At 42.1% G+C, this 18,226-nt stretch overlaps 1 protein-coding gene across 1 annotated transcript; it reads right to left on the reverse strand.

The window, feature by feature from the left end:
• Nucleotides 1-1,561: 1,561 nt before the first annotated feature.
• FBXO43 (F-box protein 43) lies at nt 1,562-8,745 on the reverse strand. Its single transcript, XM_054985772.1, has 4 exons — nt 7,226-8,745; nt 6,362-6,464; nt 4,683-4,868; nt 1,562-1,884 (listed from the first exon to the last, which is right to left on the reverse strand). The coding sequence occupies exons 1-4, from the start codon at nt 8,731-8,733 to the stop codon at nt 1,636-1,638; spliced, it is 2,046 nt and encodes a 681-aa protein (XP_054841747.1). The 5' UTR covers nt 8,734-8,745; the 3' UTR covers nt 1,562-1,635.
• Between the last annotated feature and the right edge of the window lie 9,481 nt (nt 8,746-18,226).

Raw genomic sequence — 18,226 nt, forward strand, 5'->3', positions numbered from 1 at the left:
CGGTAAGCCTTTCTGTTGAGCATAACTTGAATTGACTCTATAAACTAAATCCAAATTATTTGCAATTTCCTCTGGCTGTTTATTCAGAAATTCCGCTAATATTTCTGTTACTTGCTCTTGGGGTGTTTGACCTTCCGATTCCGGGATCCCTCTCATTCTTAATTGTTTATCTGTACTTTTGCATTCCATCTTCGTCACTCTTGCCTTTAAATCCAGATTTTCCAGATTTAAATTCGATGCTAAATCCTCATTTTTCTTTTTCATCTCCTCTACTTTTTTATTTGTTGTCTGAAGCTCTGTCTTAATTGTCTCAATATTCTTGGCCATTTCTGCTATTTCTGAGCCTATAGACTCCTTTATCTCTTTAAGGAGGGCTTTCTGAGATTTTTGTATCGCATCATTTAATTCTTTGTTTCCTTCAATTACTTTCTTTTCTAGTGTTTCCATAGCTGCTTCCATATTCGTTTGCCATTCTTTATCCACTTTCTTCGCCATGGCTGGGCTTTGTCTTGATCCTGGGCTAGGTTTTGAAACCCCCCAAGTGTCCGCTTTTCTCCGGAGCTCCATCTTTGACCTCTCTATTTAAATTAGGTTACACCTGTTATTTCCAGCTCTTTCTTATCACCCTCACGATAGTCTGCCGTCAATTTTCGATCAAACTCGACCGAAATCCATAGATTAAATAAAAGTCCAATCCAAAATGTCAGGCGCTGTTACTCTATGGTAAAAACACTGAAGTCTTTGCCCTTTCCCTTAAACAAGATGGCCTACTTCCTGTAGATTCTAGTAACAGATTCTAAGCTAGAAAAATCTCTCTGCGGCCGGCCTGCGCATGCACAGTCCCAATGTGGGGCTGCACAGGATGACGACGATGAACATAGGATTCTTATCTCACTAAAGATGCTAATTTCTGCTCTAACCAAGCTGCATTGTACCTTTACATCCTGGCATCCTTCTTTGCTGCACTCCCCCACCTAATCAAGCTCCATTGTACCTTTGCATCCTGGCTCCGTTCTTAGCTTCAACCCCTCCCCCCACTTCTGACTGGGGTATAAAGGTTCAGAGATCTTCACTCCTCCCTGTATCTGAAGAAGGGAGCTTTGACTCGCAAAAGCTCATACCCTGAAAAATCTTGTTGGTCTCTAAGGAGCCACTGGACTCAAATCCTGATGTTCCAGATTGCTGTATTTGATCTATTGAGGCAGTGATGGGGAAGTATTTGTGATGATCTAGCGTTCCAGCAGTTTGATGAATCATGCAATATGCTTAAATATTAAGTTTTTAATATTCTTCAAAATATTAAAAGGTACCACAGCTTCTTCACCAGTGAGACAAGACTTGCATTTAAAATGACCAAACAAGACCATAAGACGTATAGAAAAGTATATGGAAAGTACTTTATTGAAATATCACTGAGTGCATCTAGCAAAGTGACAAGCAGAAGGCAAAGTTTAAAATTTTTTCACTTTTTTCAAAAAAAATTCAAAAGTTATGTAAGATATCTATATGGGAAATTATCTACTTGATTTATGGTCACAATAATTTAATAATTTCAAAAATGCATAATTATTAAAATACTATCATACAGTTTTGGGAAAAGGGGTAGGGGAATATGTTCAATTGATTCCTATATGTTTAAAGACGTTTTAAATTTCTTTTGCTTTTGGCACTTCCTGGCAGAGCATTTTTTCTGTTTTTCCATTTAGCAGATGAACTGTAACAATCTTTTGATCCATGGAAAGCACATAGGCATGAAATGCAGAAGTCAAATGCACAGTCTTCTCGGCTACAAAGTCCACGTTTCTTTAAGGGCTGATATTTAGCAGGGCACTGACACCTAGGGCAGGATTTTAAAGCTTCATCACTCAAGAGAGTTTTGGCAACCTACAGCAGGAGAACAGACAATATTTAGGAACTGGTCACACATATCCTACTATATAAAAGGCTAAGCATATTCAAGACAACTCACTTCCTACCCTGATGTGCCACCAGAGGGCGCTGCTGCAGAGGGGAACCCAGATGAGGAATCCAGACCTCCAGAGAGCGTGCCACGGCAGGGATGGGATCAGAAGCAGAACAGGAGGCAATGCCCACCCGCTGCCCCCACCCAGCTGGAATCAGGCACAGAACAGGTGGCAATTCCCGCTTACCCTTTACCCAGCTGGGATCAGACGCAGAGCAGGGGGGAATACCCACCCTCCACCTTCACCCAGCTGGGATCAGGAGTGGATTAGTTGGCAATGCCCATCCCCTCTTCACCCAGCTCAGATCAGAAGCAAGGCAGGTGGCAATGCCCAATCCCTCCTTCACCCGACCGAGATCAGGAGAGGAGTAGGTGACAATACCCACGTTGTTCACCCAGCCAGGATCAGACGCAGAGCAGGAGGTAATGCTTGTTCACAACTTCACCCAGCAAGGATCAGGAGTGGAGCAGGTGGCAATGCCCACCCCCCCCTTCACCCAGCTGAGATGAGGCGAGGAGGTGGCAATGCCCGCCCCCTTCACCCAGCTGGGATCAGGAGCAGAACATGAGGTAATGCCCGCCTGACCTTCACCCAGCTGGGATCAGGTGCAAAGCAGGTGGCAATGCCCACTCCCAGCCTTCACCCAGCTGGGATCAGGAGTGGAGCAGGTGATAATGCCCGCCCCCTTCTCCCAGCCTGGATCAGACGCAGAGCAGGAGGTAATGCTTGTTCACAACTTCACCCAGCAGGGATCAGAAGTGGAGCAGGTGGCAATGCCCACCCCCCCTTCACCCAGCTGAGATGAGGCGAGAAGGTGGCAATGCCCGCCCCCTTCACCTGGCTGGGATCAGGAGCAGAATATGAGGTAATGCCCGCCTGACCTTCACCCAGCTGGGATCAGGCGCAAAGCAGGAGGCAATGCCCACTCCCAGCCTTCACCCAGCTGGGATCAGGAGTGGAGCAGGTGATAATGCCCGCCCCCTTCTCCCAGCCTGGATCAGACGCAGAGCAGGAGGTAACGCTTGTTCACAACTTCACCCAGCAGGGATCAGAAGTGGAGCAGGTGGCAATGCCCACCCCCCTTCACCCAGCTGAGATGAGGCGAGAAGGTGGCAATGCCCGCCCCCTTCACCTGGCTGGGATCAGGAGCAGAATATGAGGTAATGCCCGCCTGACCTTCACCCAGCTGGGATCAGGCGCAAAGAAGGCGGCAATGCCCACCCCCAGCCTTCACCCAGCTGGGATCAGGAGTGGAGCAGGTGATAATGCCCACCCCCTTCTCCCAGCCTGAATCAGGTGCAGAGCAGGAGGTAATGCCTGTCCCCAACTTCACCCAGCAGGGATCAGGAGTGGAGCAGGTGGTAATGCCCACCCCCCTTCACCCAACCAGGATCAGGCAAGGAGAAGGTGGCAATGCCTGCCCCCTTCACCCAGCCAGGATCAGGAGTGGAGCAGAAGAAAATGCCTGCTCCTTTCCACCAGCTGGGTTCAGGTACGGAGCAGGAGGCAATGCCTGCCCACCATTCGTGTGGCCGGGATCAGGAGCGGAGCAGGAGAAAATGCCTGCCCCTTTCCATTCGCATGGCCAGGATCAGGAGCAGAGCAGGAGAAAATGCCTGCCCCTTTCCCCCAGCCGGGATCAGGTGCAGAGCAGGAGGCAATGTCTGCCCACCATTTGTGTGGCCGGGATCAGTCACAGAGCATGAGGCAATGCCTGCCCCCCCCTTCACTCGGCCAGGATCAAGTGCAGAGGTGGCCATGCCCACCCACCCTGCCTTCATCCACCCATGATCAGTGATGGAGACAGGGCTGGCATGTCCATAGAGGTGGGTCTGGCAGCTGCCTCGAGCGCTGAGGCACCGGAGGGGGCACAGGGGGTGCGCGCCGCAGAGCTGGCAGTGGCAGCACTGGCGGCTGAGTGGAAGGGCTGGGAAGCCACCCGTGCACCGCCCCGGCCACCTGCCACACCTGGCCCACAGTTGCTGTGCCCGGCCAGGAGTGTGTGCTGGCGGCGGCAGCGCAGGGCAGTCTGAGCAGGCAGCCTCCCAGCCCTTCCACTCAGTTGCCCCGTGCTGCCCCTGCCGCTGCCTGCACACAGCTGCGGGCCAGGCACAGCAGGCAGCGGGGCAGCACGGGGCAACTGAGTGGGAGGGTTGGGAGGCCACCTGAGCCGTCCCAGCTGCCTGCTGTGCCAATGGGGCTGGCTCGCAGCGGCATGCTGCATGATGACATCACACGCTGTCTGAGTACGAGCGCATGCACACATGGAGGCAGCAACAGCCCTGAAGCTGCCCTGGGCCTCAGGCAGCAGAAACTCTGGCACCAGCCCTGGACGGAGGAGGAGGGAATGCCCTCCTGTCTGCTCTCCCTTTTCAAGAGCCTATTGTATTTTTTCCCACAACGGGCTTTGTTGCTAGTAATGTATAGGTTGATTTCCTCAGTCCCATATTATACTTTCTAGAGATTTACACTGGAATTAAGACGACAGATTTTTGCAATTAAAAAATCAGTAGATTGAATCTCAAATAAATCAGCAATTTACAGAAAAAATAAAACCAAGTGGCAACTGTTGGTCAGTGGTAAAGGTCCATCACTTTCCCCTAACATGAAGAATGCTACTTGATGCTACTGCCCACATTTATATCCCACTAAAACTGCTAACATTTGTCTGCAATTTTCTACAGCGCTTTTTTAAAGTTGCTAGTTGCGGTTTCCTACCTTTATATATGCTTCCTGCTTACTAGCTGATTGATGAAGAGGGCTGCATCCCACAGGCGTCAAAACTTCTAACCAAGAGGACGCCATCTGTAAAAATGCTGGTTTTGCTTGAGCCTGGACCGGTCTTAGTGCAAATCTAGCCATCATAAGCCTTGTGGCAGCATCTTCAGCATCAGGCATGCGTCCCTGTTAAATTACCAACATCACAAGTTACTTTATTTCAAAAATCTGGTTTAGATTCATTTTACCATTTTATGTCAGCCATGTTCTTTCAGCTATCTATACAAATCTTCCTCTCATCCAGAAACTATAATACAAACCACATAAGCAGTAACAAAAAGAATGTGTACATCTACCATGGAACCACAGCAAAAGATGGAAGATTTTTGAGGCGGGTGGAGATTTTACCTTGCACACTGAGGGTATCCATGTGCTTTCCCCATTGGGGCATATAGCACCACAGGGAAGGAGAGTAACACACCTCAGGAAAATGGTGTAAGGGGATTTTTTTAAAACAAAAAACTTAATCCCAATCCAATTCTTCCCCCACCATAGCTGTTATTAACAGAAACGTTTAGGAGTTGCAGATCTGTGGCTGAATATCCTATTGTTTTTATTTGTTCATTTATGCTATTTATAGTTCACCTTTCTCACTGAGCCTCAAGATGGATTACACAGTGCAAGTCAATACAATTAACAGCTAGGACATTCAACAAACAAATACAATAAGGAATGGGTTGCAAAAATTTGAAAACAAGCATAAATCTGAATACAGAGAAGAAACAATGCTGAAACAAAGGATGAGTAATTAAATGTGACATCTTTAACAAGAAAACTACCCAATAGGAGCATATCTACATCAACAGAAAGTACCCAGTAGTACAGTTGACGATCCCAGCCCTTTACCAAAGCATCTCTGAACCACTTCTTACAGAACAACCCTATTATGCGAGTAAAAAGCCCTCCTGAATAATTAAGTTTTGCATAGTTTGTGGAAAGCCAGGAAAGTGGAAGCTTTCCTGATTTCCTCAGGCAACCCATTCCATAAGGTAGGGGCTACCACAGAGAATGCACATGTCAGTCAGCTGTTGCTTTTGCCCAGCTGCAGGGTGGTATCTGCAGAAGGCCCTGTTGAGATAAGTGAAGGTGCCATGGTGGGGTATAGTGGGAGAGGTGGCCTGAAGCTGAAGCAGAACACTTAGGACTTTGAGGGCTTCATAATGCTCTGTATCAATGGTGCTCAGACTAATACTCCTATAAGGCTGCATATTACAGGAGAAATTCAGTACTGGTCATTTCTGGTAAGCTTGCCTGCTGTTACTGATCTTTAGCATATTATAAGGAATTCGTCAGTGAGCAGGACTCTCAGGAAGACAAGCTGCAGAATTCTACAGTAGAGAAATGAAACAAACATATGTGGTAATGTGACAAATAAAAAACTGAAGGGAAAAGGTTACTTCTAAATTTGATTTGCCAGATGGTTAGATTGCACAACCATATTAGCAATTTTAACATACGTTTGAGTGTTGCTGGACTCTCAAGAGGATATGTTTTAGCCAGTAACCACATGTATGCAACATCACATTCATTCTCTGATGGGCATTTTCTATTGTAAATCTGGAGTTTTGTTCTCTCTCCTCAGAACACCGTTCAGCAATGCTCATGCAGGGGTTTGTTACCTTAGCTTCTGTTCTCAACTGTTTTATGTATAGCTTCCTTCGCCGATTTGCATGCTTATCTTGTACAACAATTTCTCGCCAGTTTTTGCTTACTTTCCACATACTGAAATAAAGAACTACTGTCAGCCACCATTTAAACATAAGTTCACGGGATTGGACTGCTTTGGCCCCACTTGCAAGCCCACATTGGCCACCCCAATGATGGCTGAAATACTGGACCAGAGGGGGGAAATGTTTCTGTCATACCTGAACCCATGCTTTGATGCTGCTAAACAGCAAAATATGGGAATCTACACATGCTTAACCTAGTCACTTTTGAATGATGCCCACCAACTACCAGGACAGACACCAATATTTATAAGTTTTTCACGTGCCAATAGTAGCAGTTTCTAATAAAAACTTTGACATACTTTGTTTTTCAATTTATGAGACAAATGAGCCAATACTGGGAGCCAGTTTGGTGTAGTGGTTAAGAGCGTGGGACTCTAATCTGGAGACCCGGGTTTGATTCCCCACTCCTCCACTTGAAGCCAGCAGGGTGACCTTGGGCTAGTCATGGGTGGCTCTCTGGAGCTCTCTCAGCCCCACCCACCTCACAAGGTGTTTTGTTGTGGGGATAATAACAACATACATTGTAAACCGCTGAGTGGGCATTAAGTTGTCCTGAAGAGCCGAATATTATTATTGTTGTTATAATTGTTTGCCAAATGTCCTAACCTTATAAGTGTTTCAAACGTGTCAGTTTTAAAAAGTTGTCAGACAAACAATGTATTGGATTTCAATCTGTTTACAACAATATGAGGTGGGTGAGTAAGGAGAATGGTAGAATCTAGGGAATACTTTTATTCAGTTTTTTTCTCTTACCTGCATAGGCTTTCCACAGTCATGATACCTAAAATCATACCAAGAACATGTTTTAAGTCTCTCTCTCTTAATTCTGTTAATATGTCTAGTTTTTCAAGGCCCATTTTCTTGCCAATGAGCCTAGCAACAATACACTTCAGAAAAGACATGTCAGTTCCATCTATGTTCCTAGATAGGTCATTTTGCTTTGTACTGTTTTGCATAAAGACCGCATGAATCATTTGCAAAGCAGGGGTTCTTGATAGATCTCCAAAATTCAAAACCATGTGTTTATCATCCTCATTAAAAAATTGTTTACTGTCTTCACTGATAGAGCCATCCACTGTTTTCTGCTGGCATTTTGAATGAGAAAAAGTAATAGCACAGTCTTCCTCTTTTTCCGATTGTGAGCCACATTCTGAAAGAGTGGATAGTCTTCTGGAACGCTGCAGCTTTCTTATTCTTACCTTTTTTTTAGCATTCATAAAAACAGATGATTCGTTATGTTTTTGAAGTAATTCTTGGAAAGATCCCTCCTGATCTGTCAAGGAATCTTCAGATTTATCTAAACTAAATGAATTACAGCTGCTACTATCAGAAGTTAAGAGTTCCAAGTCACTTGCTGCTTTAATTGGAGAACGGTTTATCTCAGATGTATTAAAGTGAAAGCCTTCTATAAGCCTATTGATAGGTGTGACAAATCCATCCACACTGGTCTCAGACAACATACATTGAGGAGTCCTAACTAACTCTGAGTAAGTGCTTTGAGTGCTAAAACTAGTAAGGGCGCTGTCAACAAAGCTATTAGGTGTGTTCACAACAAAAGAGTTTGAAGAAGATTTAGGCTGGATTGGAGATAAACAAGCTGTCTCTGACAACCGGCTGCTCTGAGGTTTTGAGTCATCTATTGTAGAAGTCCTCTGCTGTGAAAACACATGCCTTAGTTTCTGACAATTAGGAGAAGGGTCTTCCATTTTTAAAGTACTGGTTGCCAAAGGCTTATAATTTGTCAGTCTTGGAGAATCCACGACACATCTTGAAACTCTTTCATCAAAACTTAAGAAGTGAGATGCAGATATTTTTTTCTGGCTGCTCCCCAAACAAGCTTGTCTTTCAGAGCATCCCACAGCTCCGACAGAAGCTGCTTTGGACACAAGCAGTCTTCTGCGGAGTGACAAGTCTTTTTTAGCAACTTTGGGCGTTTCAGAAAAGTCTGAATGCAGACTGGCATCCCTTCTTTCTGATAAAAAACTAACATTTTCATGTTCAGTAGGAGATGATACTGAAGTGCATAAACCAGAATGTGAATATTTAGAATACTCAGGCAGACTTCTTTCATTCTGAACTCCCTTACGTTCTGCATCAGTATAATCAAAGCTGGGGTCTTTTAATGATTCATTGTATCCACTGTCATGAAATATGGAAGGAGAGCAAGAATCTTTAAAGCTGCAATATCTTGTACTGTTACCAGGAAAGGTCAGCCTGCCTCTTTTAAGAATATTCGATAGAACTGAGTGACTTTCTGACATCTTGTGAGTGGAGCTTGTTATGTTCTGTAAAATAAAGATAGTGTTTTATGTTAGAAATTAATCCTAACATTTTATTTACTTTAGGAGCTTGCTACTTTTGTTAACTAACACTACGTTTATAGAAAGGTTCTTTCTTTCAGAGCTTTTTTAAAAAAAATTTATATCCTACCTTTCCTCATGGCTCACGATGGTTTACAAATCAAAATTCAAACATACAAAATAAAGCCCCCTTCAGTTACCATAGTTCTTAAACTAAAATTATATGCATTGTATAAAGTTGCAAGATAAATGCTAAAACATGTTCCTTGCAAGAAGCCACTCAGACTACGCTTTACCACAGTTACCTCCCTATAAAAATATCACACTGTCACACAATACTGTTACAGGGCAATCCTAAACAGTTATACCCTTCTAAAAGCTGATTGACTTTAGTGGCCTTGGAAAGATGCAATTCTGTTTAGGACTGCACTGTTAGTGAGATTTTTGGTAGAAAAGGCATGTCGAGATAGAAAGTTGAGGGACTTAAAATCCGAGGGGGTCTCCTCCATTTGTACTGCAGTCATATGAGCTTACACAATATAAGTAAACATTATTAATAGCAAATGTTCCGCACTTTTGTAGCAATTGTTCAGTACAATATGTCTCCTGCACTAATTCCACATATTTAAAGAAAAGCAATACATAATGTTGAGGCACCACACCCTATAAGACCATTTTCTCTGACACATAACCTGGAGTGGACGGACTAGAATAATTAAAGTTCCATTTTTTTCAAATTTTAGCAACCTGATTTTAAATGAAAACTGAATGCAGACAAGTCAAAAGAGGGGTCCCCAACATGGTGCCCATGGGCTCTATGGTGCCCACTGACACCTTTCCTGGTGCCCACTGAGAGTTTTTAGAAAGTGGGCAGGACCAGGTGAAGCTTTTGCCCAGCCATGTCTTTGACTGGCCACTGGAGATCTTATTGACTGTGCAGGTTTTTTAAAAAGTAGTATCAGCTGCCACCACAATGTAACATCCTTCACAGTGTGACTGAAGATATGCTACATGTATATAATAAAATATTTTTAAACTATATGTTCATTTGAAAAAGCATCCTATTAAACAGAGCTTGCGCCTGAAATGTTGAGGAGTTATTATTAGAGTTATGTATAACCTCACTCCCTGACATTTTGTGGTTAGCTCCACCTCAGAGCAGGTGCAGTGGAGAGCTCTTTGTAGCTACCAACCTTTGCTTCTAAACATTTCTGCGTATTTACAGATCAATAGTACACATGTTTGACCAGAAATAACTCTATTTTAGGATTTGCTTTGAAATAAAGGTGCATAGTATAATGATTTTCTTATTTTCTTTTTAAACCTTTGCATTTAGTTCAGCTCCTCCTTACATTATCTTAAACTTGCATCTCAGGAGAACTCTGTCAACCAAACACTCTTTTTATTTCAACTCACATAGAGCTTCAGGTGTTCTCTACTTTACCCAAACTTTTATGTCAAGAACATCTTCCCTTGTGTGTTTGTGTGACCTATATATTGCTGCCTCCCTGACTCCCTCAAAAGGTTTTCACTTTCATCTTAGACCTCCTCAGTTTAACTGGTAATATAGGAAGGCTTGCTATAGATGGTAGTTTGGCAGAAAGGTCAGCACTGGTGGGTGGGTGTTAAATAAAAAATGGATCCTTTTTTCTTAACCAAATGTAGAATTTATTTTTAAGAACATAAGTGTGATGGTTGAGTTTTGAAGAGTATTGGTTTCAGAATAGTTCTTAACAGGGCTCATTTCGAGGGGGAACATGCTGGAACACAGTTCCAGCAGTTCCCCAAAGAGGTCGCATGTCAGGTAGCCCTGCCCACCTGACTATCCGCCATTTTGGGCCCGTTTAAGCCTGGATTGGGGCACAAATGGCCCAGATCGGGCCTCTGACGGGTGGCGGATCACTCTTCCACTCAGCAGCAGCTCAATCCTGACCATTTTGGGCCCCTTTTCAGCCCCCTTTTGCCATTTTGGGCCCAATTTCATTAAATGGCCAGGATTGGGTCCAAAAGAGCCAGGATAGGTGATGTCAGGAGTGTGGCATATGCAAATCAGTTATGCTAATGACACACTTCCAGTGATGGCAAGGGGCATGGCATATGCTGATGAGTTATGCTGATGAGTTATGCTAATGAGTTCCTCCAGCTCTTTTTCTATGAAATGACCCCTGGTTCTTAAGCTTAGTGGTTCCACAAATAATTATCTCTTCTTAAAGTATATTCAGAGGCCTAGTCACACAGAGTAATTTTCCACACAGATCTTTAGTAACAGAATAAACTTTCATCTCATCCACACAGACATATATTGACTCAGGCCTTTCCACACAGCTTGCCTGACCTAAATAGATTAATTTATCTTTCAGATATACACCCACAAGCACATACACAGTTTGCCTGACTTAGACAGAATTAGGATCTCAGGCTTCTACACAGTTTGATTTAGCCAGAATCCTTTCAATGAGACACCAAATGACTGACAACCTTTCCTCTCAGCTCTCTGACTTAAAACAGTTCACCCCACCCACTAGGATGTTTTGATTCTGAGGGGGTGCTAGAAATGATCAACAGAGAGTTCTGATGCCTAAGGATTCTGTCATGGAACATGCGGGGGGAGGGGTGGAATAAACAATTAGACCCCAAATTCACAGGGCTTCTGGTCCATTCGGAGATCTTCTTTCTCCAAGAGACCTGAGCTCTGGAGTCAGCCCCCCTCCCCTGTGATGGATGGTTTTATCATTTATAATTCCCCCACCATAAAGTTCCATAATAAGGGAAGAGCTGTGGGGGTCTTTCCATTGCCATTAAGAGGAACCTGCACCTGGAGGTGTTGTTATCCCATGAGTGTGAACATTTTGCACTGGTTTTGTTTTTGAAAGGCCCTCCCTTGGGATCTTTGTTGTGTATTAATGTATATCTTCCATCTAAAGGAAATGGTAGGATAAATAATGACTTACGTTGGGATAAACTATCTGAATTATTGGAAAGGCTAATGGTACAATTCCCAAAAGCTCAAGTTATTTTGGGAGGGGACTTTAATGCTAGAATTGGCCTAGGAAACAATGAATTGATCGATGGAGAGGACAGGAACGAAGGTTTTATAATGGAAGAGAGGGTGCGACAGGATCCTGTTATTAATAAAGCTGGTAGGAAGTTTTTGGGGTTATTGTCGTTGTTTAATTTATTCTTGCTGAAGGCTCAGGTCTCGATACTTCAGGAGGAGCTTTTACGTATATTTCTGCCGATCGGGCTAGTCTGATCGACTATATAGCAGTCTCTATGGAACTTGTAAAAAAAAACTTATATTTTTGAGGTGTTAGACACAACTTACAGTGACCATAATCCATTGAGAATTACCCTTGGCTGCAGGGAGGAATCACCTATGCTATCTGGTAAATTCAACAGTGATGTATTAATCCACAAGAGACCTAATTGGTCTGCCTATACCCAAAATTCAATTGCTGAAGTCCTGAACAATGAGGAGGATGTACTGGAAACTATGGGTTCCAGGCATAAAGATTTTGATGCAATTGATTATTATGAAAAACTTGTCCAACATTTAAAATCTTTGTTAATTTGTAAGGAACCAGTTAAGTCCTCATGTTTTTCTGGAAATGCTTGGTTTGATGGGGAGTGTATACAGTTGAAAAGATATTTACTGAAATATGTGAGGGTTACTAGAAGGAAATGGGATTTGAGATCCCTAAGGTCTCTAAGAAGTGCTAAAAGCCAATATAAAAAGTTATTAAAGGAAAAGAAACAGAAATTTGCTAGCAGTGAACAATAAGCAGTGAACAATAAAAATGAAAGCAGATTTTCAGCCCTGGTTACTGTTGGTTTTGAGACTGGATCTATGGGCTTAGACTCCCATATTCAGGCTGATTCTTGGTATAATCATTTTCTTACGATTTTTAGATGTGAGCACAAGAATATGTTGTCATGTGTACCATTATTAAGCGTGCCAAATTGGCCTCCAGTGTCAGAATCTGAAGTGAGACTTTTGGTGGAATCTCTGCCAAATGATAAATCCCCGGAAGAGGACTTGATCTTAGCGGAATGCTTTTAAACACATATTGACTGGTGGGTCCCCTATTGACAAAACTTTTTTGCCAAATTAATGATACGGGTAGACTCCCTAAAGGTTGGACCACAAGCATCGTGATTCCGATTATTATAAGAAGGGCAACAGGAAGGACCCCCATAATTACAGGCCAATTAATCTATTGTCCATCGCTTCTAAACTCTATAGTAAATATCTAAAAAATAAATTAGAGGATTGCATCATTGAGAATAATTTAATTCATCCCCTGCAGATAGGGTTAAAAAAAGGTCACTCTACAATTGAACACTGTCAAACACTATATTCTTTGGCTACCAATGCAATTAGAGGCCCAACAAAAGTTTTATATGTGGCCTTTATAGATCTGGCCTCGGCCTTTAATATTGATCCCAAGTTGGTCTAAGAAGTCAACTGCATAGAAACACCATGGTTAAGGTCAAAGTTGGAAAGGAAGGTGTGTTAATGGATGATATACCAGTACTGAAGGGGGTAAAGCAAGGCTGTTTTTTGGCTCCTACCTTTAATCTGTATATAAACAATATAGTTAACAGATTTGAGGGTATAGAATTCATGGCCCTGGCAATAGATTGAACCAAGGTACCTATAATGTTGTATGCAGATGACATGGTTTTATTGTCACTAACTAAAATTGGTTTGAGAAGGCAATTGTATAAATTGGGCCAATACTGAAACGAAGAAGGTCTTCATATAAACTATTCTAAGTCCAAGGTAATGGTTTTCAGGAAATGACCAAGAAAGTCAGTTTGGAGGATCTTATGTATACAGATTGAACAGTGTAGCACATATAAATATTTGGGAATAACGTTCTCAGAAACTCTCTCATGGCAACCTCACTTAACACTGTTAAAGTCCTCCTCCATGAAGACTGTGGGGGCGATAGTGAAATTTTTCTTTTCCAAGGGTGGTGGAATGGTCAATCCTGTCATCAAGCTGTATGAGAGTAAGGTGATCTCCAGTCTCCTCTATGGGATTGAAATTTGGGGCTGGGGAGAGCAGATCCTGGACATATTGGAAACAATTCAAAATTTTATGACATGGTTTCTTGTGTTGCCAAAGGGCTCTCAGTGGCACTAATGAGAGCTAAGCTTGGTATCTCTTCTCTGAAAGCTAGAGCTAATTGTAGAGTCCTGTCTGATTGGATGAAAAACCTAGATTATCCTCAGGACTTGCTGTGCGATCAAAGTTTTTGCTTTCTCTTGACACATGTTAAGACCTATAAGGAATATTTGGGCTATATACAGTCCAAGTATGTAATCCCAGATGACCTAATTAGACCTAACAGATCAGGATGGGAGTTTAGGGATTGGGTCTGTGGGAAATGGATTTAATGAAAGAGATTTTATGTACCTTATGTGCCTTCTATCACTGTTATGCACTTTTACTATTCTCAGGAGCTAATGCAGTATTTGTAATGCAACTTGCAAGAAAATGAAACTTGAAACAAAAGACCAAAGCAGAATGTATGTTACACATGTAAATCACTGTGAAATGTAAGATCAAAGTACTGTGAAGCTTGCTATCAGGTAGATTGCGCTTAATAAGTTTAAGTAACACCTGTTTGATTTCTGACACCTTTCTTACTTAATATAGAAACCCCTTTGTGAAACTGCCCATGCAAAATGTTGCAATGAGAGCTAGCTAGATTAGCAACATCTCTCAAGGCTGAGAAAGAAAACCACAACGCAGAGAAGGGGGACTAAATGTAATTATAAGCACATTCCAGGGGAGGAGGACGTTTCTCTCCCACGGAACCCAGAAGAATATTCTCCGCTTGAAGCCCTCAAGGTTGCAAGAAGCTGCACTGGGGCGCCGCTATTAAATGTTACATAGACCAAAGAAATGGGCATGAATGAGAAGCCCATGAAAGAGATATGTGAGAAAGGAAGGAAGATGTTCCTTCCAGAGATAAAACCAAGGACCGATAAGATAAGAAATTGCAATCGGGTAATGCTGTAACTATGCTGTTGACCTAAGTTGTTTCTTCCAATCAGAATACCCTTAGACACTTGTATCATAAAAGGTGGTCGCCCACTTGAGCCAATGGGGGACACTGTATTCTCTGAGCCAATAGAATAACAAATATTATAATTAACCAAAAGATATTAATTGTTTTGTACTGCTATTGTAGCTTTGATGAGCGTAGGACACGAGGGGACCTCTTGCTCTTTGTGTAACCTTCATTTCTCCATCGTTTAATAAACGGTTATAGATTGCTTCATCTGCAGGACTCCGCATCTGTCTCTTATTATGATTGGCTAAAGGGACATTCGGGACACCAGTTGTGTCCAACAGGTCTTCAAAATGGATGGGAAAGCAGACAGTCATGCAATTGTTCAATCTAAAGTGGCTCCTTTTTTATATTTATAAAGAAAGATCATATTAGATCATCCTATCTAAGGACCTTAACCACAATGAAATTAAGGATGGCCTTTACTAGCTTAAGATTTCAAGCTATGCCCTCTGCAGTCCATATGGGCTTCTTTCTAAGTGTCCCTGCCCCTCTACGACTCTGTGTGTGTGCTGTGGGAGAAGTAGATGATTTGATCCATTATATTCTGAGATGTCCTCTCTTATTGGATCCTCAAAATAAATTCCTTATTAATATTGTATCTTTGTGGGAAGGACTTTCAGATTTGGATAAAGTAATATTTCTGCTTGCCGATGAGGATCATTTTGTTTCCAACAGAGTTGCTTTGTTTGCATTAGCAGCTACAAGGATTAGATTGAATTATATGAAACAGTATAATGGTTAAAACAGTTCTAAATATATTTTAATTTGGTCTCGACGCTATGACATTTTGTTCTGTATTATATTGTACTGTAATTTTCTTAATTTTTTGTTAATTTTGGAATTTTAGTATGTGGAATAGTATGTGTTGTTTTACATTGTTTCAACCTATGGTCAATACAATACAATAAACAATGACTGACTGACACTAGGATACAGCTACTATCCAATCAAATCACTCTTCCATCACCCACCCCCTCCTTTCTTTAGAGGCATGCATTTAAACTCACATTAACAATGAAAAACTCCACATTAGCAAGCAGAAATAAAATCCAAATTAAATATATTTCATGCAAACCATTACACATAGGATTGCAGACTTAGCCTTCAAATAAGCATATTTGCTTAGTAGCCATATATAAGCAACATTTCATTCCTAAGCAGACAGAATTCTGTACTACAAATAGCACACAAGACACATAATGAAAATTTTTGCTTTATGCCCCTAGATTGGATGAAGGATCTATTTAATAGCAAAAGCATATTTGTTCAGAGCGCTTATGAATTTAAGGTATTTATAACAATTGTTTCTCTTCAGAGGGGACCCAAAGCAGCTACTTCAGCATTTCCCCATCTTTCATATGAATTTCAAAACAGAAAACTTGATTTAAATCTGTCTAAAGTTGATCTTTTTTTTCCTAGGTGCTTTAAATCAATCCTCATTTAAATCATCTTCCTTTGAGCTTGCTAGCCAAAGGAAGTTTTTACCGTAAAAAAAAATTGAATAGTGCCATATCACATATTGTTTTTGAAACTTCCACTCTACACACCAGTTTGGTGTACTGGTTAAGAGCACAGGACTCTAATCTGGAGAACCAGGTTTGATTCCTCATTCCTCCACTTGAAGCCAGCTGGGTGACCTTGGATCAGTCATAGCTTCTAGGAGCTCTCTCAGCCCCACCCACCTCACAGGGTGTTTTGTTGTAGGGATAATAATGACATACGTTGTAAATCACTCTGAGTGGGTGTTAAGTCATCCTGAAGGGCAGTATATAAGTTGAATTTTGTTGTTGTTGTTATTTCAAAAGCAGTTTGCCATTCAGCATTGGAGAATGGGTAGCGACAGTAGTAGTAGAGGTGTTTGAGAAAAAAATGGTCATATGATATCATAATTACTTTGAACCCTAGCCAGTTTTTGCAGTGGGTCTTTTTAAACAGTAATGTTTTATACTTACCCTGATGGATTTACAAGGAGACTGCAGTTAAATAAGAAGCATTCCACAACTGCGTAGGCATTACCCAAGATGCTGAGGACAGAAACAGCTGATATTACATTAAAACATTTAAAAGTTAAGCAAGGAAAGTTATATTCGTTACTTTGAAACCTTGAGTCTTCAGTGATGAACCTTATATGGGGATCTTCTTGTCTGGTCACAGCTGCAGAATGCAGAAGCATACTGCCAACCACAGAATGGGGACCAGTTGGCAATAATTCATTCAGTCAATCTAGTTACATACCCATATTTCTACCAGGCATTGAAGGACCCCAGGTGGATAACATCAGTGTTAAAAACAAAAACAAACATACACACAAAACATCTTAATAAAACAGACATTAAAAATAAGATTAAAAACAACGTAGGCCCCAACATGTAGAGTATTTCCCCCTTACCCAGGATCAAGCTGCCCTCAAAGCCCTCTGGAACTGCTCTGTTTTGTATCCTCACGCAAAATCGAGGTGGGGAGGAGCTGCCCTGACCTTTTCCAGGAGGCTATTCCAGCAGTATGGGGAAGTCGTTGAAAAAGTCTAAGTCTGGACCATGGGAATATGTGCCCTACACAAAGGAGGAACTGATAATAGACTGGGGGAGGGCGTAGAATGGAGCTGCTGCATGAAAATGTGATGGAAAAGACAATACTTCAAGTATGTGGGCTCCAGGTCATGAAGGGCTTTAAAGGTGAGCTCCAGTATCTTAAATTGGATCTGTGGACTATGGCACCTAGTCAAAGAATCTCAGAATACAACTAGCCCTAGATAACAAACGAGCTGTCACATTTTACATCATTTGCAGCTTCTGGATTGTCTTCAAGAGAAGCCCCAGGCAGAACTTGTTACAGTAATCTAGCCTGAGAGTACTGAAGCATGGGTCAGCATGGCCAGGTGAGGCATCTGCAAACAAGAAGTCCGCTTGCTAATTAGATGTAGCTGAGAAAAAGTATTTTTTGCAGTCATAGATACCTCTCCACCAGGAGATCTGAATTTAGCAAGACTCCCAAGCATTTAACAGTCATTGAAGGCCAAGTACCATCAATGGTAGAAAGCACAATCTCTGGCACTACATAGGTAAGGGAGTTTCGTCTCACCTCTGCCCTATCATGTTCTACAAGGAAAGATCCAGAGGAGTTAGCCCTGTTAGTCTGTAGTAGCAAAATAGAAAAGTCCAGTAGCACCTTTAAGACTAACCAACTTTACTGTAGCATAAGCTTTCGAGAACCACAGTTCGCTTCTTCTGATGCATCTGACGAAGAGAACTATGGTTTTCAAAAGCTTATGCTACAGTAAAGTTGGTTAGTCTTAAAGGTGCTACTGGACTCTTTTCTATTTTACAAGGAAAGAGTCCATCATGTTTGTTAAACCACCTGTACACTAT

The sequence above is a fragment of the Eublepharis macularius genome, chromosome 7, assembly GCF_028583425.1.
Source record: "Eublepharis macularius isolate TG4126 chromosome 7, MPM_Emac_v1.0, whole genome shotgun sequence".
NCBI lineage: Eukaryota > Metazoa > Chordata > Lepidosauria > Squamata > Eublepharidae > Eublepharis > Eublepharis macularius.